This window comes from Atta colombica, unplaced genomic scaffold (assembly GCF_001594045.1).
Source record: "Atta colombica isolate Treedump-2 unplaced genomic scaffold, Acol1.0 scaffold188, whole genome shotgun sequence".
NCBI lineage: Eukaryota > Metazoa > Arthropoda > Insecta > Hymenoptera > Formicidae > Atta > Atta colombica.
The window spans coordinates 45,884-64,577 of NW_017259280.1; the positions used below are offsets into that span (position 1 = coordinate 45,884).

Here is an 18,694-nt window from a genome sequence, read left to right on the forward strand (position 1 = left end):
GGTGAAGAATTTCATGATTTAATAATGTCGCAATTATATATATTAAAATATTTTCTTAAAATATTTTAATAATAATTTTAAAAATCAAAGAAACATTACTTCTCTCATAGAAGAATCTTAAAATGAAATAAAGCTGCGAGGAATCAAGACGCGAATCATAATTAATCCTCAAATATTGAGATTGGTCCATGGGATCACATGAAAAAAATAATAAAACGCCATATCTGTCTCATTTTCAGTACTTTCATAAAGACTGATTTATAATATAATGATTAATTGATTAAGAGAGTAGGCGCGTCTTGGTCATTTTGACTAAAATATATTTCCGCATATATGTGTTATAACTAGAATACATATATGATTATTATATAATTAGTAAGAAAAATGAGAGACAAACACTAATTACATTAACGTGAGTTTACGTACTATTATGTACCGGGACATATTCCATTTCGACTTGGGTGTTGCATCATCCCTAATTTTTGCAAGCTTTTTCGTGATTGTTTTCTTTTTTGAATTTGTTATCTGCATTTTTGAGATAGTTTATAGCCAGATCGCGGTCGGACTGACTAATAAAAGAAAAAAAAGACTAATGTAAATGCGCGCGCTATGGTCTTTTAGACCGATCGTTAACATATCAAATTTTATATAGATATAAGCGTGTTTACGTCATCTATTTTCGCATACTATATGAAAAAAATATTAACAAATATTTACGTAAAGGTAAAAATGTAATAGTGCCAATAAATTGAAAGATATAAATAGAAAACGGAAGAAAACGGAAGAAAACGGCAAAATGACCATAGCGCTACCACTCCCGGGTTAATAACACATAAATTTATAGAACATAGATTTATAAAATCTTCTGTGTTTTTATTTCAGTTTTTTTTTTAATCGATATCTCAGGGACCAACCTCGGTAAGTGTCACTATTTTTTACCTCAATACTTAAGAATTAATAGTTTTCCACTGGAAGAGCAGCACTGATACATTGAGTGCAATTGAAATCAATTCATATATTTTCAGCGTTAATAAATAATTTAATCCTTTTAATTACATATTGTCACGAAAACTTCATAACCTTAAAAGGACTAAATTATTTATTAACACTGAAAATATAAAAACTGATCTCAATTGCATTCAATTGCAACTGGTAAAACTAGTATTGCACTAGTTTTACCAGTGAAAAATGCTATAAATTGATTGATGACCTTCTGTCTCCTGCAAAAAATTGGCATTATTGATAGCGCACATATTGAAACTTGACTAGAACTAACAAACTTGTGGAGAAATAAATGTATATAATTCTTCCCCCCCCCCCCTCTCGCTCTTTCTCTCATTTTTTCATTCTTCCTTTTTATTAATCTCATCAATTTTTCTGTCATCTTTCTCGCAAGGTTGAGCAGTATTTCGAATGCTAATTAGCGACTGCACATGGAAAATCACGCTCTGTATTTTGTATTCTTAATCATATTCTACTGTTAAATCACATCTGTATATCTTATTTTCGAAATATATCTTTCAAATGTTTTTTCATAGTGAGTTTAGAATACGATATTTATCGCATTTGTATTTGATATATGATGTCGCTCGCTTGTCTTAGAACCGACGCCTGTCTTAGAACACTATCGATTACGATCTCTAAGTCGTAATCGAATATTTTGCCCAACCCATTCAATTTAAATCATGAACATAATTTTCGTATCATCGCGCGTGGAAAAAACACATCACATATATCGCATATGTATTACAAACTTTCTCCCAAATATGAAAAATAAAAATGGAAAAGAGAAGGATCATCTCTCTATAGCCGCAATATTACAATTCACAGCGAAATCTAAATATTGTGTAAACGAAATGCTCGCATGTATTTCGAATTGAATAAGACTATCAGTCAGACTTTTTTCTTTTAAAAGAGGAATCAGTGCACGCGTGATATGCGTAATAAATCGTAATAATTTAACTCTACATTGTGTGCTGAAGAACATATAGACGCAACACGCACACAATAGTCAGTATTATTATTGTGATAGATCGTAAAATAGCAACGTCGCGCATTGTTACAGAAGTCGCTTCCTTTCGAAGGGCTTCCCACAAACGAAGCTGATCGAATTTTATTTCATTATTTTATCTCTTTATTTTAGTCAAAACAGAACATCCTGTAGCAAATGCCAGGATAATACGCATTAACGGAAAGTTTTCGGGATCGGTCACGAATGCGAATAATCATGATTATTCATCATGATGTCTCCTTCCATTACTTAGCTTCAATTGCGATTCGCAAGAGCGAAATGATTCAAAGTTACAGACCATATCTCATATACTTGGCAGAAGAATGAATTATCATACCTATACAAGTATATCCATTTCTTCCTGTGTCTCAGCTTCGCTGTACAGCCGTATGCAGGATATTGACAAGAACATTCGTGTCTATGTTAAATTTCGATATTAAAACTTTGTCACACTATGGCTACAATATGCTCTGGCTAAATCGTTAGGTTATCAATAAAAATAAAATAAAGCTTCATAACGGTGTTTCGTGATAATATCACGCACTGCACTTTAAGATTTTCACCAACGATGTCGGAAATTCACGTAGTAATACCACGATGATTTTTAGTTAATCTCAAATCAATGCTCTTCTTTCACACTTAACTTATAGTCAGCACATGTAAAATTTGCGAACATATTATGTACAAGTCTTTAGATCCGCTTTGTGCATCGCGATCCACTTTCCGTTTATATGACGATGATAATAATGATGATGACGATGACATTAATGATCTTTATCGACGTTTATTCATCTTTGGTTGAGGCAATGTACGCTTATTTGAACGTTCGTGGATCGTCGGACACTTGTCACGGAACTTTTTCGCGCACATGTCCGCCCAAACAATTTAGAACAATTTAGTCTCGCTCTTGCTGCTAATTTTCAAACATTATGCTGTCGTTTCATCATCGACTAAATTGTGAAGATCCGAGTAATTTACGATGGCACGATGAAGAAACTCATATTGCGCCTAACAACACGTACAATGATAAATATTATACACAAAATACAATTACAATATATAATACAATATATAATATAATATAATAAATATGATAAATAATATTTAATTGTAATCCTCAAAGTTGTAATTTATTTTCATCATAAATAATTGAAAAAAAATTGGATGACAGAAAATGGAAAAAATATAGATATCTAGTACATATTTCATCTTTACATATTTCAATGTTGTAATACAATATTAACTGTTATTGTCTACTTTTTAAATAGACTAGCCAACTTTTTATGTCAAACTTCATAGATAATATTAAATTCTTTAACACGGTATGGAAAATATAGAGATGAATATTATATAGGAGAAAATTATGAAAATTATGACACTTACGAAGGTGCTGATCATGCCATGTCGCTGAGAACGCAATTTCTTCGTCGTTGTGAAAATATCTACGCGCTTCTCAGTGCGCAATTGCTGAACCAGTATGCTAAGAGCCACGAACATTGAACTCCGATCTGATCCGTAACTGCAGTGCACGACCAACGAGCCGCTCGTCTCGGTGTCGTTCGCCAATGTCTGATCTACCAACTCAATAAGACCGCGCGTCACCTCAGGTACTTCACCCTCCACCGTTGGCCAGCCATGATATTGATACTGCTTTACGACTCCACTTTCGTCAGTCTTTGTGTTCAAAATGCAAAATTCGCGACGCGTGTAATATGGACAACTCTCACTACGGATGTAACGGACCCTTATGTGATCATAATCGGTTTCATCATCAGGCCAATAGCGTGGGCATTTCCGTGGGCCTTCATTCAACTGGAAACGATGTTACTTATTTATTTTATATTCAATTATATTCATTCTGGTACGTCTAATCCATTTTTCTTTCAAAAATACCCATGCTTATTTCTTATTATTAACAATTATGATTTTCGGGGACTCTGACACTTCTTTCACCCGATTATAAAGAATTATATGTATTTTCTTTCGTTACAGACTCAAGAAAATATTGGCATATGTATTAGAAAATTGACATTGATTATTCAGATTATTTAAGATATTGATTAAATTATGTAAGAATATACTGTTCATATGTACAAAGCGATGTCCATAAAAAAGTTTTCAATAAAAAAAATATCACCAACTAATTCCTCAAAAATTTGTTGTATGAAATTGCATACCATGTATATCATATTAACGCAATATTCATATAATTTCATTTTATCCACAAATTGAACAAAAATCAGTATCTTCATTAAAAGCAACAAAGGATGAAGGAAAAAAATGAGTGCTTTCCAATTGCTTAACACATCTTAACACAAACGTATATAAGAATGCACAAAGCATAACATTGTGCAAGCTTTGATTGGAACAGAATGTGTACGCTGTGCACGATTGAGATGAGTTCAGATAGAGTTAGATTAAATGTAGCTTTTTCTGCCTGTATTAAACAAAAAAAAGTAAAAGTGCCGGCCATTCAACCTCATTACAGCCGCCGTAGTAACATGTAATTATTATTAGAAAACACAAGGTTACACAGTCCTCGACTGAGTACAGATGTGTAGTGTTGTAGTCGACGATAACGGACAATTGAAATGTAACTTGTGTCGTCATGTGCACGAAAGTGTCTAGGGATATTGCAATTGAAAAGCACCCTATATGTATATATATATACATATATACATATATATATACACATATATACATATACATGCACGCACGCACGCACGCACGCACGCACACACACACACACACACACACACACACACACACACACACACACACACACGCGCGCGTACACTTACATCAGATAACATAACTATCGTGGAGATGCATTGTTCCGAGATCATTCGCCAGAAATCCGTTATAGTAATTTCCAAGGGATCTTGCGTAATAACAAACGATTCAGAGTTATCGTAGCCTTCGATGAACGATGCATTTATGTATGTTGAATGTTCTTTTCCTGGAACTGGCGTGAGTATCACGCGATTTCTATCATATGGTATCACCAATTCACTTCTATTCTTTAATTTATTTTCGTCTCCGCCGCCGACAGAGAAGGATTTCCGATCTTCTAATATGGAACTAATTTTCTACAAACAAAAATATGATAGAAACTTTAGCCTCTCAACGAAATTTTTGGAGAAATTTAAAAATATCACGTTCACAGAATATCATGTACATTTCTAATATATTTTACTTACTTTATTGAATATTGATTGTTCAAAATATAACTTTTTCGCAAGTAATTTTTTCTCATCCATTACACAAATAGAACATGTCGATTGAAAAAAAAATTTGAAGGAGATTTAAAAAATAAAAACGAGACGAACTGGTGCAGCAAAGATATAATTTTGATATAAAGGATATTTATAAAATAATTTTGGCATGATATTTTAAATTGCAGATTTTAAATGAAGATAAAATTAAGTGACAAAAAAGTATTTGCATTCAATTCTGTAACTTACATCATATTCTTCCTCCATCCTACACTTCTCTTTTCCGTTGTCTCGCTGTCTTAGTTTGACGATTGTGGTTTTGAGTTGTGGTGCCGAAATTTCCGTGTCGCCGTACTGTGCCATCTCCATAAGCGCGCGATAGATGAAGATGTATTGCTTAAGCGATTGCACAAGAAAGTTGCGCTGATGCCGTAAGTCACACACAGTGTTGAAGATAGACACCTGGCCCTCCTCAGCCAACTGTTGCAGCAGAGAATCCAATGCCACGAGCGTGCCGGTGCGGCCCACACCAGCACTGCAGTGCACCAAGATTGGCCCCTTTTCGAGCGAATACGCTTCATTGACGCGCTTAATAAAGCGTAAAATCGCGTGTGGATGTTCGGGGGCGACGAAGTCTTTCCACACGAGGAAGTGATACTGCACGATCGCGCGGGCGTCGCGCTCGCCTAGTCGTGTCATCTTCAATTCGCGCACTACATAGTCCGAGTAGGCACGCTCTTTAACGTGTTCCACTGTGATGTCACCAAAGTTTTTGGTTTCGCGCTTGTCCGGCCAATATTTGGCGCACTTGGTCTTTGAATATTCTTCGAGATTTGTCAGCATAAGAATTAACTCGAGATGCTGCTCCCAGATCATGCGCCAGTAGTCGCACACAGTATTCTCCATCGGGCCCTGGGCGCAGATGAACTTCTTGCGTTCCTTATAGCCCAGCACAAAGTTGGCATTGATGTAATCAGAGCCGCAGATACCGTCCATCTGCGCCAAACGTATTCTCGTTTGATCATAACATTTGATGTCCGGATAACGATTCTTATACAGGTTTTCCTGTGCTTCGGATGCACGTGTCGTTCTATCCGTAAATCGATCAGGTAGCAGTTCAAATTCGTGCTGGAAACCATAATCCGAATCCCTATGGCGTTCCAAGTACGCTTGCAATAACTCGTTCTTAGATATGGGCGGCATATCTGGTGGACTCGCTGCCACGAGTTGATGCCTGCCTCTCAAACTTCTACAGAGATGTCTAAAAATCCATCCATTAAATACTTAAAGTACTTATCGCTTCTTCAAAAACTTCAAAATTAGACATTAATATTAATAATTAATATCAATAATAAGAATTATATAATATATATATTTAGTATAACAAAAGAAGGCTATGAGCCAAAAATTATATTATTTCATTAATAATTGTAACAAAAGATATATTGAACATATATTTGACAAATCATTCAACGTAAATAATAAACAAAAATATAAAAATATATATATAAATATATATATAAGATAACAAAATATACAGACGTTTCAACCTCGATTGGATCATTCTCAATGTTTCAATACATAAGTTCACTCGGTCTATAGAAATAAAATTATTCGGACATTATTTGTATACATTATGATCGCTTATTAAATTTAAAGTCTTACTGTAGTCGTCCACAGAATTGAAATCTTGTAAGAATTTTGATATCAAATGTTCTCATAGAAATAATGCATTATAGAATTAATGATAGTTTAATTGTATAACGATCACCTTTTCTTAACATTCTCATAATGTTTATACTTCTTTGAATGTCACAACGTCCTAAAGCACTAACGTGATAACAACAACTTTAACTCTGATCGTTATTGCTTATAATATAAATTGCAAAAAATTTGACTGCGGTTTCTGTATGAGACTTTCTTAATATGAAGGTAATTTATATAATTTAACTTTGATTAAATTAAAAATTTGAATATCTCAGTGATTGTTATACAATTAAACTGTCATTAATTCTATAATGCATTATCTTTATGAATTATTATATCTTGATAAAATTGCTTCATTATTTTAATAGTAACAATCCTTATCCATTTACAATACAATTGATATTCAAAATTCTTGCAAGATTTCTATGGATGACTACAATGAGACTTTAAATATATTTAATAAGCGATCATAATGTATACATGTCCGAATAATTTTATTTCTGTAGACCGAGCGAATCCTTATTTATTGAAACATTGACCCAATCGAGGTTGAAACGTCTGTATATTTTATATTATCTTATATATTTTTATATTTTTGTTTATTATTTACGTTGAATGATATATAAAATTTATATTCAATATATCTTTTGTTACAATTACTAATGAAATAATATAATTTTTGGCTCGTAGCCTTCTTTTATTATACTATTTATAATTTATTGAGCCATATTACGTTATGTAATATATAATAATAAAAAGATATTATGTACTTTATGTTTTATGTATATATTCTATTATGTTTCTGTATAACAGCTTTCTTTTATTTAACAAAAAAACAAATCTTTCAAAAATATGATTTTCAAAAATATGACTATTAAATAAAAAAAAGCGTTCATCATTTTAAAAAATTATAAGCATCTATTATTTTTAAAAATATAAAGTCTGTTACATTAATTATTAAAATATAATTTATTATTCATGTAATAAAATATTTATAAAATTTATGTATAAAAATCTTATATTATATTTAAGAGAGAATACCGTGTTCATCTTAAACTCACCTGAAACTATTGCGCAGCGTTATAACCTCTTCCCTCTCTTGCGCACGTTTCGTAAATCTATATAACACACAGAGTGCGATAAACAGAATTGTGAGAGTTAAAATTAGGGCGATGAAGAGCTGTAATATCATTTCTCTGACAGTAGTCGCTTCCGCAGCCGTTACACTGAGAGGATCCACTCCGCCGTAAAGAGGATTGAAATAACTACTGTAAGCCGGTAAAAACTGATCCTTTTCATTATCGAACACTGCAAACAATCAACCATCACAATGTGTTATCAAATTTGAATTTCATTCAAATTTGAATCTACCGATAATTGTACATACCAATAACTTCGATAAAACCAGTATAATTCGAAGTTTCATCAAGAAAACCATCGTAAGGTGATAAAACACTGAATTCTCCAGATTCGTCTATAGATGCCTTTTGCAGCGGCGCGTTTTCTCTCTTTCGTCTGTCCACTTTTTCCGTGGCATTCATAATCACAGGCACAGCCGTAGTTGTGTCAATTTTCGTACTAATAGTGGTCATCGATAATGTGGTAGATGGGTTGGTAGTTGTGCTGCTACCACTGCTACTTGCAGTTGTCGTCAGTATGGATGTAATTGCCGTCGTGCTAGTAATGATACTGCTCATATTACTTGAAGTTACAGTGGTAGTTGATGAGATTTCCGGAACAAAGTGTAATAACGGAGGTGCTGGTTTGGGTCGTAAACCAATGCACTTATCGCACATAACACCACCGTTAGACGACTCGCCGTCACCGAGAAAGATCTCTGTCAATAACTGATCGCTATCGAATATCTCAGCAATATACGCACCACCGGTAGGTGAATTATGCACATACTGATAAGAATATACCATGATCTCCTCAGGTGATGGTAAATCACCAACTGTTTTATGCGGCGGTAATTTCACTAGGTAGACGCGGTAGCAGCAGATTGGACCGTTCCGTTCCGAGATACGCGGTAGATAGAGTTTGAACAACTGCCTACCCTGGTTTTCAATCTTCCGCCAGCTGCGCATGTTCATATTATCGCGACCCGGAACTGTAACTGGCGTCGTACAGTTTCCTATAGCATCCTTGCCAGGAGTGCGAGACCTTGTTACTCCGTGCACCCGAACCTTCGAATTCAAATGTTCATTTTTAGTACGAAAATACATTTGATATTAATAGATTTGCATAATAATCTCAAGTTAGAATCAATCAATAATAGCACAATAACCCAAGTGTCGGTGTTTAAATTCTTTCTTTGAGAATTTAATAATAATATTTGAAAATTTTTTCCTGAATTATAATGAATAATGATGAAATATTATTGAATTTCTTGTTGAAATCAACATCATTTTTATTATTTCATTAAAATTTCATTAAGATTTCATTGCAGTTCATTATAATTTCATTACAATTCATTAATATTTTATAAATAATTTAATACAAAATGTTGTTATATATTTAACTTCGCATGTACAAAAATACAATGCATGTACTAGAATATATGCAAAAACCATATACAAATGCAAATTTAACACATCAGCTAATCTAAACTTATGTAGACCTGGTTATTAAAGAGCACGACTAAATTTTACGTGCGCGAACACATTATCTTGCAGCTGTCTTAGAAAGATTAATTCAAAGCTTTTCGTTACAGTGCTAACTGATTTCATTATTTTTCAGCAAATTTTATTACAATCGTTCAACTATTAATGCTCCTGAGTACTCAGCTAAAAACTCTGCGTTGAGACGGCGGCCTAGCGAAACCGATAGCCACACAAGCATGAGCCCATGTATATGCGATCTCAGCGCGTTTTCCTTATCCAGCGGAATATTATTCAAAAAATCAATGTTACAAATTCTTAATAATCATTTAATATATGTTAAGGATATAACTCCTTGTTCAGAAAATGCAATATAGTAAATAAAAAATTGTTAATTTAATCCTTCGGGGCTCAGACTAGAATCACAAAATAACGGTTAATTCATTTATTTAATTTTAAAGAAAAACGTTGCGCTTAAGTGTGCCATTAAAAGATTTTCGAAATAATTATTAACCCTACGGTATAAATTTTTCTATCAGCTCAATTTCAATGAAACTTGATATTCAAAGGATTTTTATAGTCGCTGAAGTTTTCTACATTATGAACATAATCAAAAGAGATATTGTAACGATGCTGTTCCTATTTTCATATTTATTTAAATTATTCATTCATTGTGTAGGCATATTTTCATTATTAGTATGTATATCAAGTATTGTTCTAAAAGGATGTTCGAAAAGTTGCGTGAGCCTGTCACAACAGGAAAATTTGATAGTAACTGATGACATGCAGATTCCCTTAGTCGCGAGAATTGGCTATCGGGAAATTGCATCGTACCTAATTGAGCAAACGGCATTCATTCCCCACGCGACCGCGCTAGTATCATACGATTCTCGCGGGTACCGCAATATCCGCTATCTTGATTAGATTCTATTCTCAGATAGTCCTTTTGATAAAACTTATTTTTATTGCATATATAAAAAAGCAAAAAAAAAAAGAGGGATGCAAATAAAAGGGTCTTCATTTGGCGCATTCTGGGTATATCTTTGGCTAGCGAACCATAATTTAATAAATTTTTTATTACAAGTTATTGTATTATATAGTTTCATTTCAATACATTTAAATTAGCATGACTTTGGAGATATTCAGATTCCCATTCAATAATATTCATTATCTTCAGTAATAAAAAAAATTAGCTTAATAGTTTCTTATTGACTGATAATTTAAAACAAAATATAATAATCAACTTCAACAAATTTAAAACAAAATAATCAACATCTTCACCTGTGTTATAAAAATTAAAAAATCGATTTTTTTATGAAAAAAGATGTTATTTCGTTTTTTATTCAATTACAGTATATTTAAAAAGTCTACAAAAAAGAGGGAATTTTTCAATTTTAACTTTTGGGCAAAAATAATTTTTACAAAAATAAAATTGTTAAATAAAAAAATTAATAGATCTATTTATTTAAAAACGAACTTATTAGCTTCAGATTCGCAATCAACAAAAATAATCCTAAAAAATAACAAGTAAATCCGCAAAAAATTCACTAAACTTTGGTTTTTAATGCGCCATATTAGATCTGCCATTTTGAAAATCAACATTTCGATTGCAGATTCATAATCAATGATTCAAAAATCTATACACATAGTTATACACATAGTTTCAAACAAATTGATTAGAACGTTTGATCATCAAGAATTAAATTCCCCTAGAATTGTAAAATCTTGGCGCGCCGAAAAGGCGAGCACATGTACATGAGCTCATGTTGTATGTGTATTATAATACCTCGCCATGATAAATGGCTGAACTTACAGACGTGAAAAAATCACGTTTTGATGACGAAATTTATATTGCATGCCATTTCGTTATTATTTGCTATTATGAAAATGTGACTCGTACTTACACAAGTCCTAAAAATGAACTACAGTTATCTTGGAATTTTATACATAAAAGTGTATATTTCACTCGTTTCAACAGCTGACCGTGTGTTTCCTATCCAAAAAGACTCACTTTACTTGGCCATTTACTCACATCAAGGGAGAAAAGGATAGTTTTCGTCAATTTTTACATATGTTTTAAAGCGCTCTCGTCATTTAGATTTATCTAAATTGTTTATTTATAAATGGCATGCAATATAAATTAACGTGTCATTCCTCGCTTCTGACGTCATGATTTCAACATGGCCGCGGCAACTATTCAGGGGAGCCTTAATTTCAACATTTTAATTATCCTGTTTCCATTTTCGGTAACTTTCATTAACAAATCTGTAAAAATATTATATATTTCGTTCCCATTTCATTACTTTTCAGATATTTTCATTAATTTTCCTCAGAATTCAGCATATTTCAGCATATTTCAGTGTACAATAAACTGTGAAAATGTGTGTCTATTTTTCATTCTTTTTTTCATGCATTTTCAATAAATATCTTTACAGTTCATGATAATTCAATATAATTTAGTGCTTAATTTCTTTGATATAAATTCTCTGTATAAATGTTCTTTACAATTCCTTTTAATTTAATGCTCTTTGTTACGATGTTAACTGATTTCATTATTTTTCAACAGATTCATTACATTCTTTCAATTATTTCCAACATTTTAATTATCTTATTTTCGATAACTTGTATTAATAAATTTGTAAAAAAAAGAATATTGTATTTCGTTCCTATTTCGCATTATACTTTTCAGATATTTTTATTAATTTTCCTTAGAATTTATAATATTTCAGCATATTTCAGTGTACGATAAACCATAAAAGTATTATATAATTTGCGTTACTTTTCTTTTTTTTCTCATACATTTCCAATAATTATCTTTAGGATACATAGTATTTCAGTTTAATTCAGTGTTCAATATCTCTGAAATCATATATAAATATCAAACATATTTGTGTATTAGTTTTCATTATTTTTCATTACTCTTCATAAATTTTCATTAATTATCATTAAAATTCATAAATTCTTTTAATATTAAAAATATTATTTATGCTGAAATATTTTCATGATTCTCTTTTCTCATTTTAACGATTTCATTTTAGCGACTTTTTTCCATCAGGGTAGGCTACTAGCTTACCGTTCAATCCTTCTGGAGAGTAATAAGTTGCATATCTATAGAATGCGATATTTTAGCAAATACGTATATGAGACTTACAGTTTAACGTTAGTTTCGAATAGTCTATTACGAGAGGTTCTCATAGCAAATATACTCTCGATTTGTAATTACTTTCCAAAAAAATAAAATATTTTTGACTAGATTTGAATATTTGACATAAAACTCTTTACGCCACGATCGCCATACCAAATTATAAATTATTCTAATTAAATGAGAAATAATTAAGAAAATATTTTAATAAAAATAATAGAAAGGTGATTTAAACTTGAATAAGTTATATACCGTATAATTTGTATTAGGAGGTATCTTATTGTAATGCGTGCTGTTCCTATTATAGACACTCCAGCTGGGTGGTTCGAAACTATGAATGTCCAAACGCCCCATTTCATTCTTGAATCTTGCTACGCCATTCAATTGTATATTATAGCGCTGTATAATACCATTTGGCTTCTCCGGGGGTTTCCAAGTAATGGACATAAAACTGAAACTGCTTATATTGTCATAGCGACAAATAACGATGAGATTCTTTGGAGGACTGGCCACTGAAAAAACAATGAAATACATTTAAATATTTACCAAAATGAATAAAATAGATATACATATTTTTCTTGGCGACATACCTCCATCCAAAGTGGTGCCGTTTACTTCAGCACTCCAATTACCGCATTGTTTCGTGTATTCGCTGCAAGCAGCTATTTTGAATTTGTATGTGGTCGCTGGATCGAGATCTACAAATGCATATACGATGAATGGCTGAGCGGGATACACTGCTTCTCTCTTCTGATCAGCGTGAGTGGCCATCAAATTATAATAGTGCACATGTTCCTTCAAATCCGGTGGTGGCACAGTCCAACCTATTGTGATTGAATTTTCTGTCACGCCATTCACGGACACTTTCGGCACAAACACTGGATCTGTAATATATTTTTGTCCTATATTAAATAAAATATCAAAAAGAAGTTTTAAGTGTATGCCGGTTATATATCAGAAATTGGTTTTACTGTGGAAATCAAACGCCGAATTATAAAGATAATTATTTAAAATGTCTACATCTATTAAATAATTTTACTAGTTATTCTATTAAGAATAAATTATTAGAATTTTTTTACATTGTTTTATATTTCTTCTTAAGAATTTATAATTCTTTTTAGCTCTCAAGTAAAATCATTTTTAATTTGAATTAAACTTTAGAAAAATGAGTAGGAGAGAAATTTGTAATATTTTTTTCCCCAGAAATACCTTTCTCAAGCGTGATGATCCATCGTGGATCTAATTGCATGTGTGACGTGCCCAGCGCATTGATAGCGCTGATGCCGATTTGATACGCAGTGCCGCTCTCAAATCCCTTGAGAACGTAGCTCGAATTACCACCTCCAATCTGCTCGGCGTAGTACTGACGTTGATCCGTACCTTTCTTCATGTGCTGGATGAAGTACTTCTTAATCGGCTCGTTACCATCACTGACAGTCCAATTTAGGAATATGCTGCCGGCACCGACTGCCTTCATAAAATCTATGCTGACTTTTGGCACATCGATGACAAATAAATGCGTTAAGGCGCTCATTATCCCGTTGTAGTCATTCGCCTGACACACATATGTGCCATTATCCTTTCGCGCTAAACCCTTGAATTCCAGGACTAAAACGGCGTAAGTCTCGTTTATTTGCGCAACGACAGTGAGATTCTTCAAATGTTCGCTGCTCTCTGAATTATTCTCTTTTAACCAAGTAAATTGAGATAACGGATAACCGTGTATGTGGCACGTCAAGTTGGCAGCTTCCGACACTTTCGCCCTTATATTCCCGCCGGATATTATCTTGCCAGGTTCTGAAAAACGAGAAACGATATTTCAACGGGATATGAGAAGTTAGCATCCTAACTATAGTACTCAGGAGTTCTGATTAGAATTCCCGTTTCCTTTTGACAAGACGAAGAATTCTATATAATTCTATATAATTCTATATAATTTATAACAAGAGTTCCGCTTAATAATTATATTAAAATAATTTTTAAAAAATGGGGAGCTTCTCATCGAAAATCGAGATCGAATAATTCTGAATGACTAGCTTCATTTCGTGAATAGAGTTCCTGATGCATAAAAAAAATTTTGAAAAATCAAAAGAAATTAAAAATTTTTTAAAAATCAATTTTTAGATACAATAGTTCTGATTAGAGTTCTTGCTTCCTTTTAACAAAACGAAGAGTTCTCTGTATTTTTTAATACGATATTTATTTAATAACAATTTTTAAATAATTTTTAAAAAATGGGGATGCTAACTTCTCAGCGAAATTCGAAATTGAATAGTTTTGAACAGCTTAATAGCTCTATTTTGTGAATACCTAAAGTTCCTGATACATAAAAAACAATTTTGACACAAGAAAATTTATTAAAAAAAAATTTTTTTTTGAAAAAGAACTACACATAATTTTAATCAACTACTAGAACTCTTAAAAAATTTTTCGAAACGTCGGACTTAGAAACTTTTCAATGTAGAGTAACTTTCAAATGTTTCCATATCTCGAAAACCGTTGGCCCAATCGCTTTTTCATCCTAATACTTTTCGATAGAACTTGATCAGAACTACAGAATTCTAATCAGAACTATTCAGTACTCTCAAAAAATCAACAGTTTGCGAGATATCGCTATATGGGAAGAGTCATTGAAAATTTTTTGAGTATTGAGTAGTTCTGATTGGCGTTCTAAGCAGTTCTCGAGCTCTAACGAAAAATATTAGGTGAAAAAGCAATTGGACCAACAATTTTCGAGATATGTTACATGGGTCATTGAAAATTTTAAGAGTACTGAATAGTTCTGATTGGAGTTCTGGACAGTACTCGACGAGCCCCAACGAAAAGTATTGATGAAAAAGTGATTGGGCCAACGGGTTTTGAAGTATGGAGACATTTGAACTCTACATTGAAAATTTTCTAAGTCCGACGTCGAAAAATTTTTCTGATTAGAGTTCTGATTGGAGTTCTGGGCAGTACCCTAACGAAAAATATTCAGTGAAAAAGCGATTAAGCCAACGGTTTTCGAGATAGGGGGACATTTGAACTCTACATTGAAAATTTTCTAAGTCCGACGTTGAAAAATTTTTTGAGAATAGTTCTGATTAGAATTCTGTGTAGTTCTGGTCGAATTCTGTCGAAAAATTAGGTGAAAAAGTGATTGGGCCAACGGCTTTCGAGATATAGAGACATTTGAATTCTACATTAAAAAGTTTCTAAATCCGACATTTTGAAAAATTTTTTAAGAGTTCTGATTAGAGTTCTGTATAGATTAGAGTTCTGATTAGAGTTCTCGACGAGTTCGAAAAGTATTAGGTGACAAAGCGATTGGATATATAAGGAAATACGTATTTCTGCAATCGATTTTTTAAATTTCGTTTTAAGTATATATCTCTTTTATTTTTGAGTCTGTGTTGGTTTTAATCGCTGAGAATTCTTCGAAATTATTATAATGAAAACATGTCACAGAACTATTTTATAAAAAAATTTTTTTTATAAATTTCCTTGTGTCAAAATTTTTTTTTATGCATCAGGAACTCTAGGTATTCACGAAATGAAGCTATTGAACTATTCAATCTCGATTTTCTATGAGAAGTTAACATCATTTTTTTTAAATTATTTAAAAATAATCATTAAGCGGAACTCTTGTTATAAATTATATAGAATTCTTCTTCAAAAGGAAACGGGAATTCTAATCAGAATTCCTGAGTACTATAATTGCTAACTTCACATACCCATTTCAACGAGTTTAATAAATTGAAATTGACTTTTGTTATGTAATAATAAGTCTCTCTTTTGTTGCGTAATAATGAGAGAATATTATAAAATCCAAAATACGTATATTGTAAAAGTGCGCTAACACACGCATAACAAAGACACTTAAATTAGCTCATCTATCTATTAGCTCATCATTTACCTATCACTCTGATATGAATGTTTTTTTCGAGGAATTCGCCGTCAACAGTCTGCGCAGAGCATTTGTAGTTGCCCGTGTCATTTCTGTTGGCCTTTTTTATATCAAATCGTCCGATGTAGTCAAACTCATTGATGGTGCTGAGGTTCCTGCCGTCGGTGCTCCACCAGACTTGACCCGGCACGTTAAGCTTGCACAATAACGTCGGTGTGCTGCCTGCCTCTATACCCTTGATATCTTGTGATGATCGAATCTCCAATGACGCGGTCCGCTCGGTCTTGGATTCTGCTGCTGCTATTTCCAACTTATTTATACCTATAAGAAAATACATTTTCGTATTCAATTCACAGATGCAAACAATAAATTTGAAATAAATTCGATAAACGAGATTATCTTAAATATAATTAAGCAAAGAAGACCAAAAGTAGATTTTTGTGCCTAATAATATTATTTTTAATAAATAATATTACCTAATAATACCTAAATTTTACAATTCTCAATTCTAGTAAACTACGATTTGATAAGCAATTAATTTAATGTAGATACTAACGAATATCTTAAAATAATTTATTGCAAAAGAGATATCACGCCATCAGAATTTGTATTAAACTTTCCCACATTCCGTAACAAATTACATCTTACCAATTCAAGACATAATTCGAGTGTGTGAAATTGGCACCCTTATGCTTTGAAATCAGAATTCTGATAAGAGTTTTGGATTCTTTAAAACAAGAGAAAGAGTTCCTGATGATTTTTAGAAAGAGTTCCGCTCATAAATACCAAAAAAATAGATTTCGCAAATGTGTTAACTTCATGTTCAACATTAACATCAAATAGTTCTGAATAACCTATTCAATGTATTTTAACGAATACTAGAGTTTCTAATATAAAAAAATTATTTTTTCAAAAAATTAAAAAATTATTTTAATTAATATCAAACTCGAATAGTTCGAAACAGTGCATCAGATTCCTTTCGACGAGATCTAGAGTTAGAATTCTTGATGAAATAGAAAATCTGAAATCTTTATAATTGTTTTAAAAAATCATAATTTTGAAAACTGGGAATCTTAATTTCACATCTAACATTAGCATCGAACAGCCCATTCGATGTCTTTTGACGAATAATAGAATCTCTGATGCAACAAAATTATCTTTTAATTATTAAAAAAAACTTTTTAATTTAAAAAAATAATATCAATTTTGTTTTTTGGAAATCTAGCATTCTAAAAAAAATTCTGATAGTCCCCCAAAGAGTTCTACCATAGCGCCTTGAGTAGAAAAATTCGAAATCTTATTGTAAGGCCTATATTCAGAATGCACATTTATTGATAAAAGCGCATTTTTATCTCTGAAATTCTATAATATGCATATAACAAACAGGTGTACGATTCTCTTTCGAATGTCATTAGTCCCATATCGATATAATTGAAAATTGTCTAATAAGGGAACCTCGCAAGGTGTCAAATTCTGATTTTAATGAAACTTTGTGAGCTTTTCGTTCTCGTATCTCGAAAACTATTTGAGATATTAAAAAATGTTTTATACAAAAATTTTACAACAAAATTACCTCTATTCATTCATATCAATAATATTTTTAATAAATATTTTTTTAAAGTAAACAATTTTTTTTAAATAATTATTGATGTAAATGAACAGAGATAATTTTATTATAAAACTTTTGTATAAAACATTTTGTTAGTTGAATAGTTTTCGAGATATAATAGAAAAAGCTGAAAACCGCTGTACACGTAAGGAGTGATGTCATCCCTTTCAAACCGTTTTTCCGCTCCAACTGATATTTTCTAAATTCATCTTTTTATGAGTTACAAGTTCACAAAGTTCCATTAAAATCAGAATTTAACATGTCGCAAGTTTCCCTTGTAAGTTCGCTATATAGACGTTGCACAAAAATTGAAAAGCGCTGTATTTCCGAATCCTTTAAGATACAAACGAAAGTAAGAGGTACGAACGGGTACAAACGATTCTCTTTCGAATGCCGTTGGTCCCATTTCCATTTAGAAAATTGGCTAAGTTTGCTATATAAGGATTGAAAAGCATTATATCTCCGAATCCTTTAAGGTACAAACGAAAATAAAAGAGGTATAAACGAGTACAAACAAAGTACAA

At 32.0% G+C, this 18,694-nt stretch overlaps 1 protein-coding gene across 3 annotated transcripts in view; it reads right to left on the bottom strand.

The window, feature by feature from the left end:
- Nucleotides 1–18,694, bottom strand: part of LOC108686645 (tyrosine-protein phosphatase 69D-like) — a 54,972-nt gene that overhangs the window by 18,628 nt on the left and 17,650 nt on the right. For 2 of the 3 annotated variants that reach the window (XM_018192076.1, XM_018192075.1), the window contains 10 exons: nucleotides 16,571–16,882; nucleotides 13,885–14,472; nucleotides 13,266–13,559; nucleotides 12,928–13,187; nucleotides 8,321–9,119; nucleotides 7,995–8,241; nucleotides 5,476–6,487; nucleotides 4,813–5,100; nucleotides 3,395–3,823; nucleotides 2,055–3,019 (listed from right to left, as the gene is read on the bottom strand). In XM_018192076.1, coding sequence (XP_018047565.1) covers nucleotides 2,939–3,019; nucleotides 3,395–3,823; nucleotides 4,813–5,100; nucleotides 5,476–6,487; nucleotides 7,995–8,241; nucleotides 8,321–9,119; nucleotides 12,928–13,187; nucleotides 13,266–13,559; nucleotides 13,885–14,472; nucleotides 16,571–16,882 — 4,310 coding nt within the window. In that variant the 3' untranslated portion in view covers nucleotides 2,055–2,938. Of the gene's footprint in view, nucleotides 1–2,054; nucleotides 3,020–3,394; nucleotides 3,824–4,812; nucleotides 5,101–5,475; nucleotides 6,488–7,994; nucleotides 8,242–8,320; nucleotides 9,120–12,927; nucleotides 13,188–13,265; nucleotides 13,560–13,884; nucleotides 14,473–16,570; nucleotides 16,883–18,694 lie in introns of those variants that run through there. The other variant, XR_001931716.1, reaches the window with a different exon arrangement.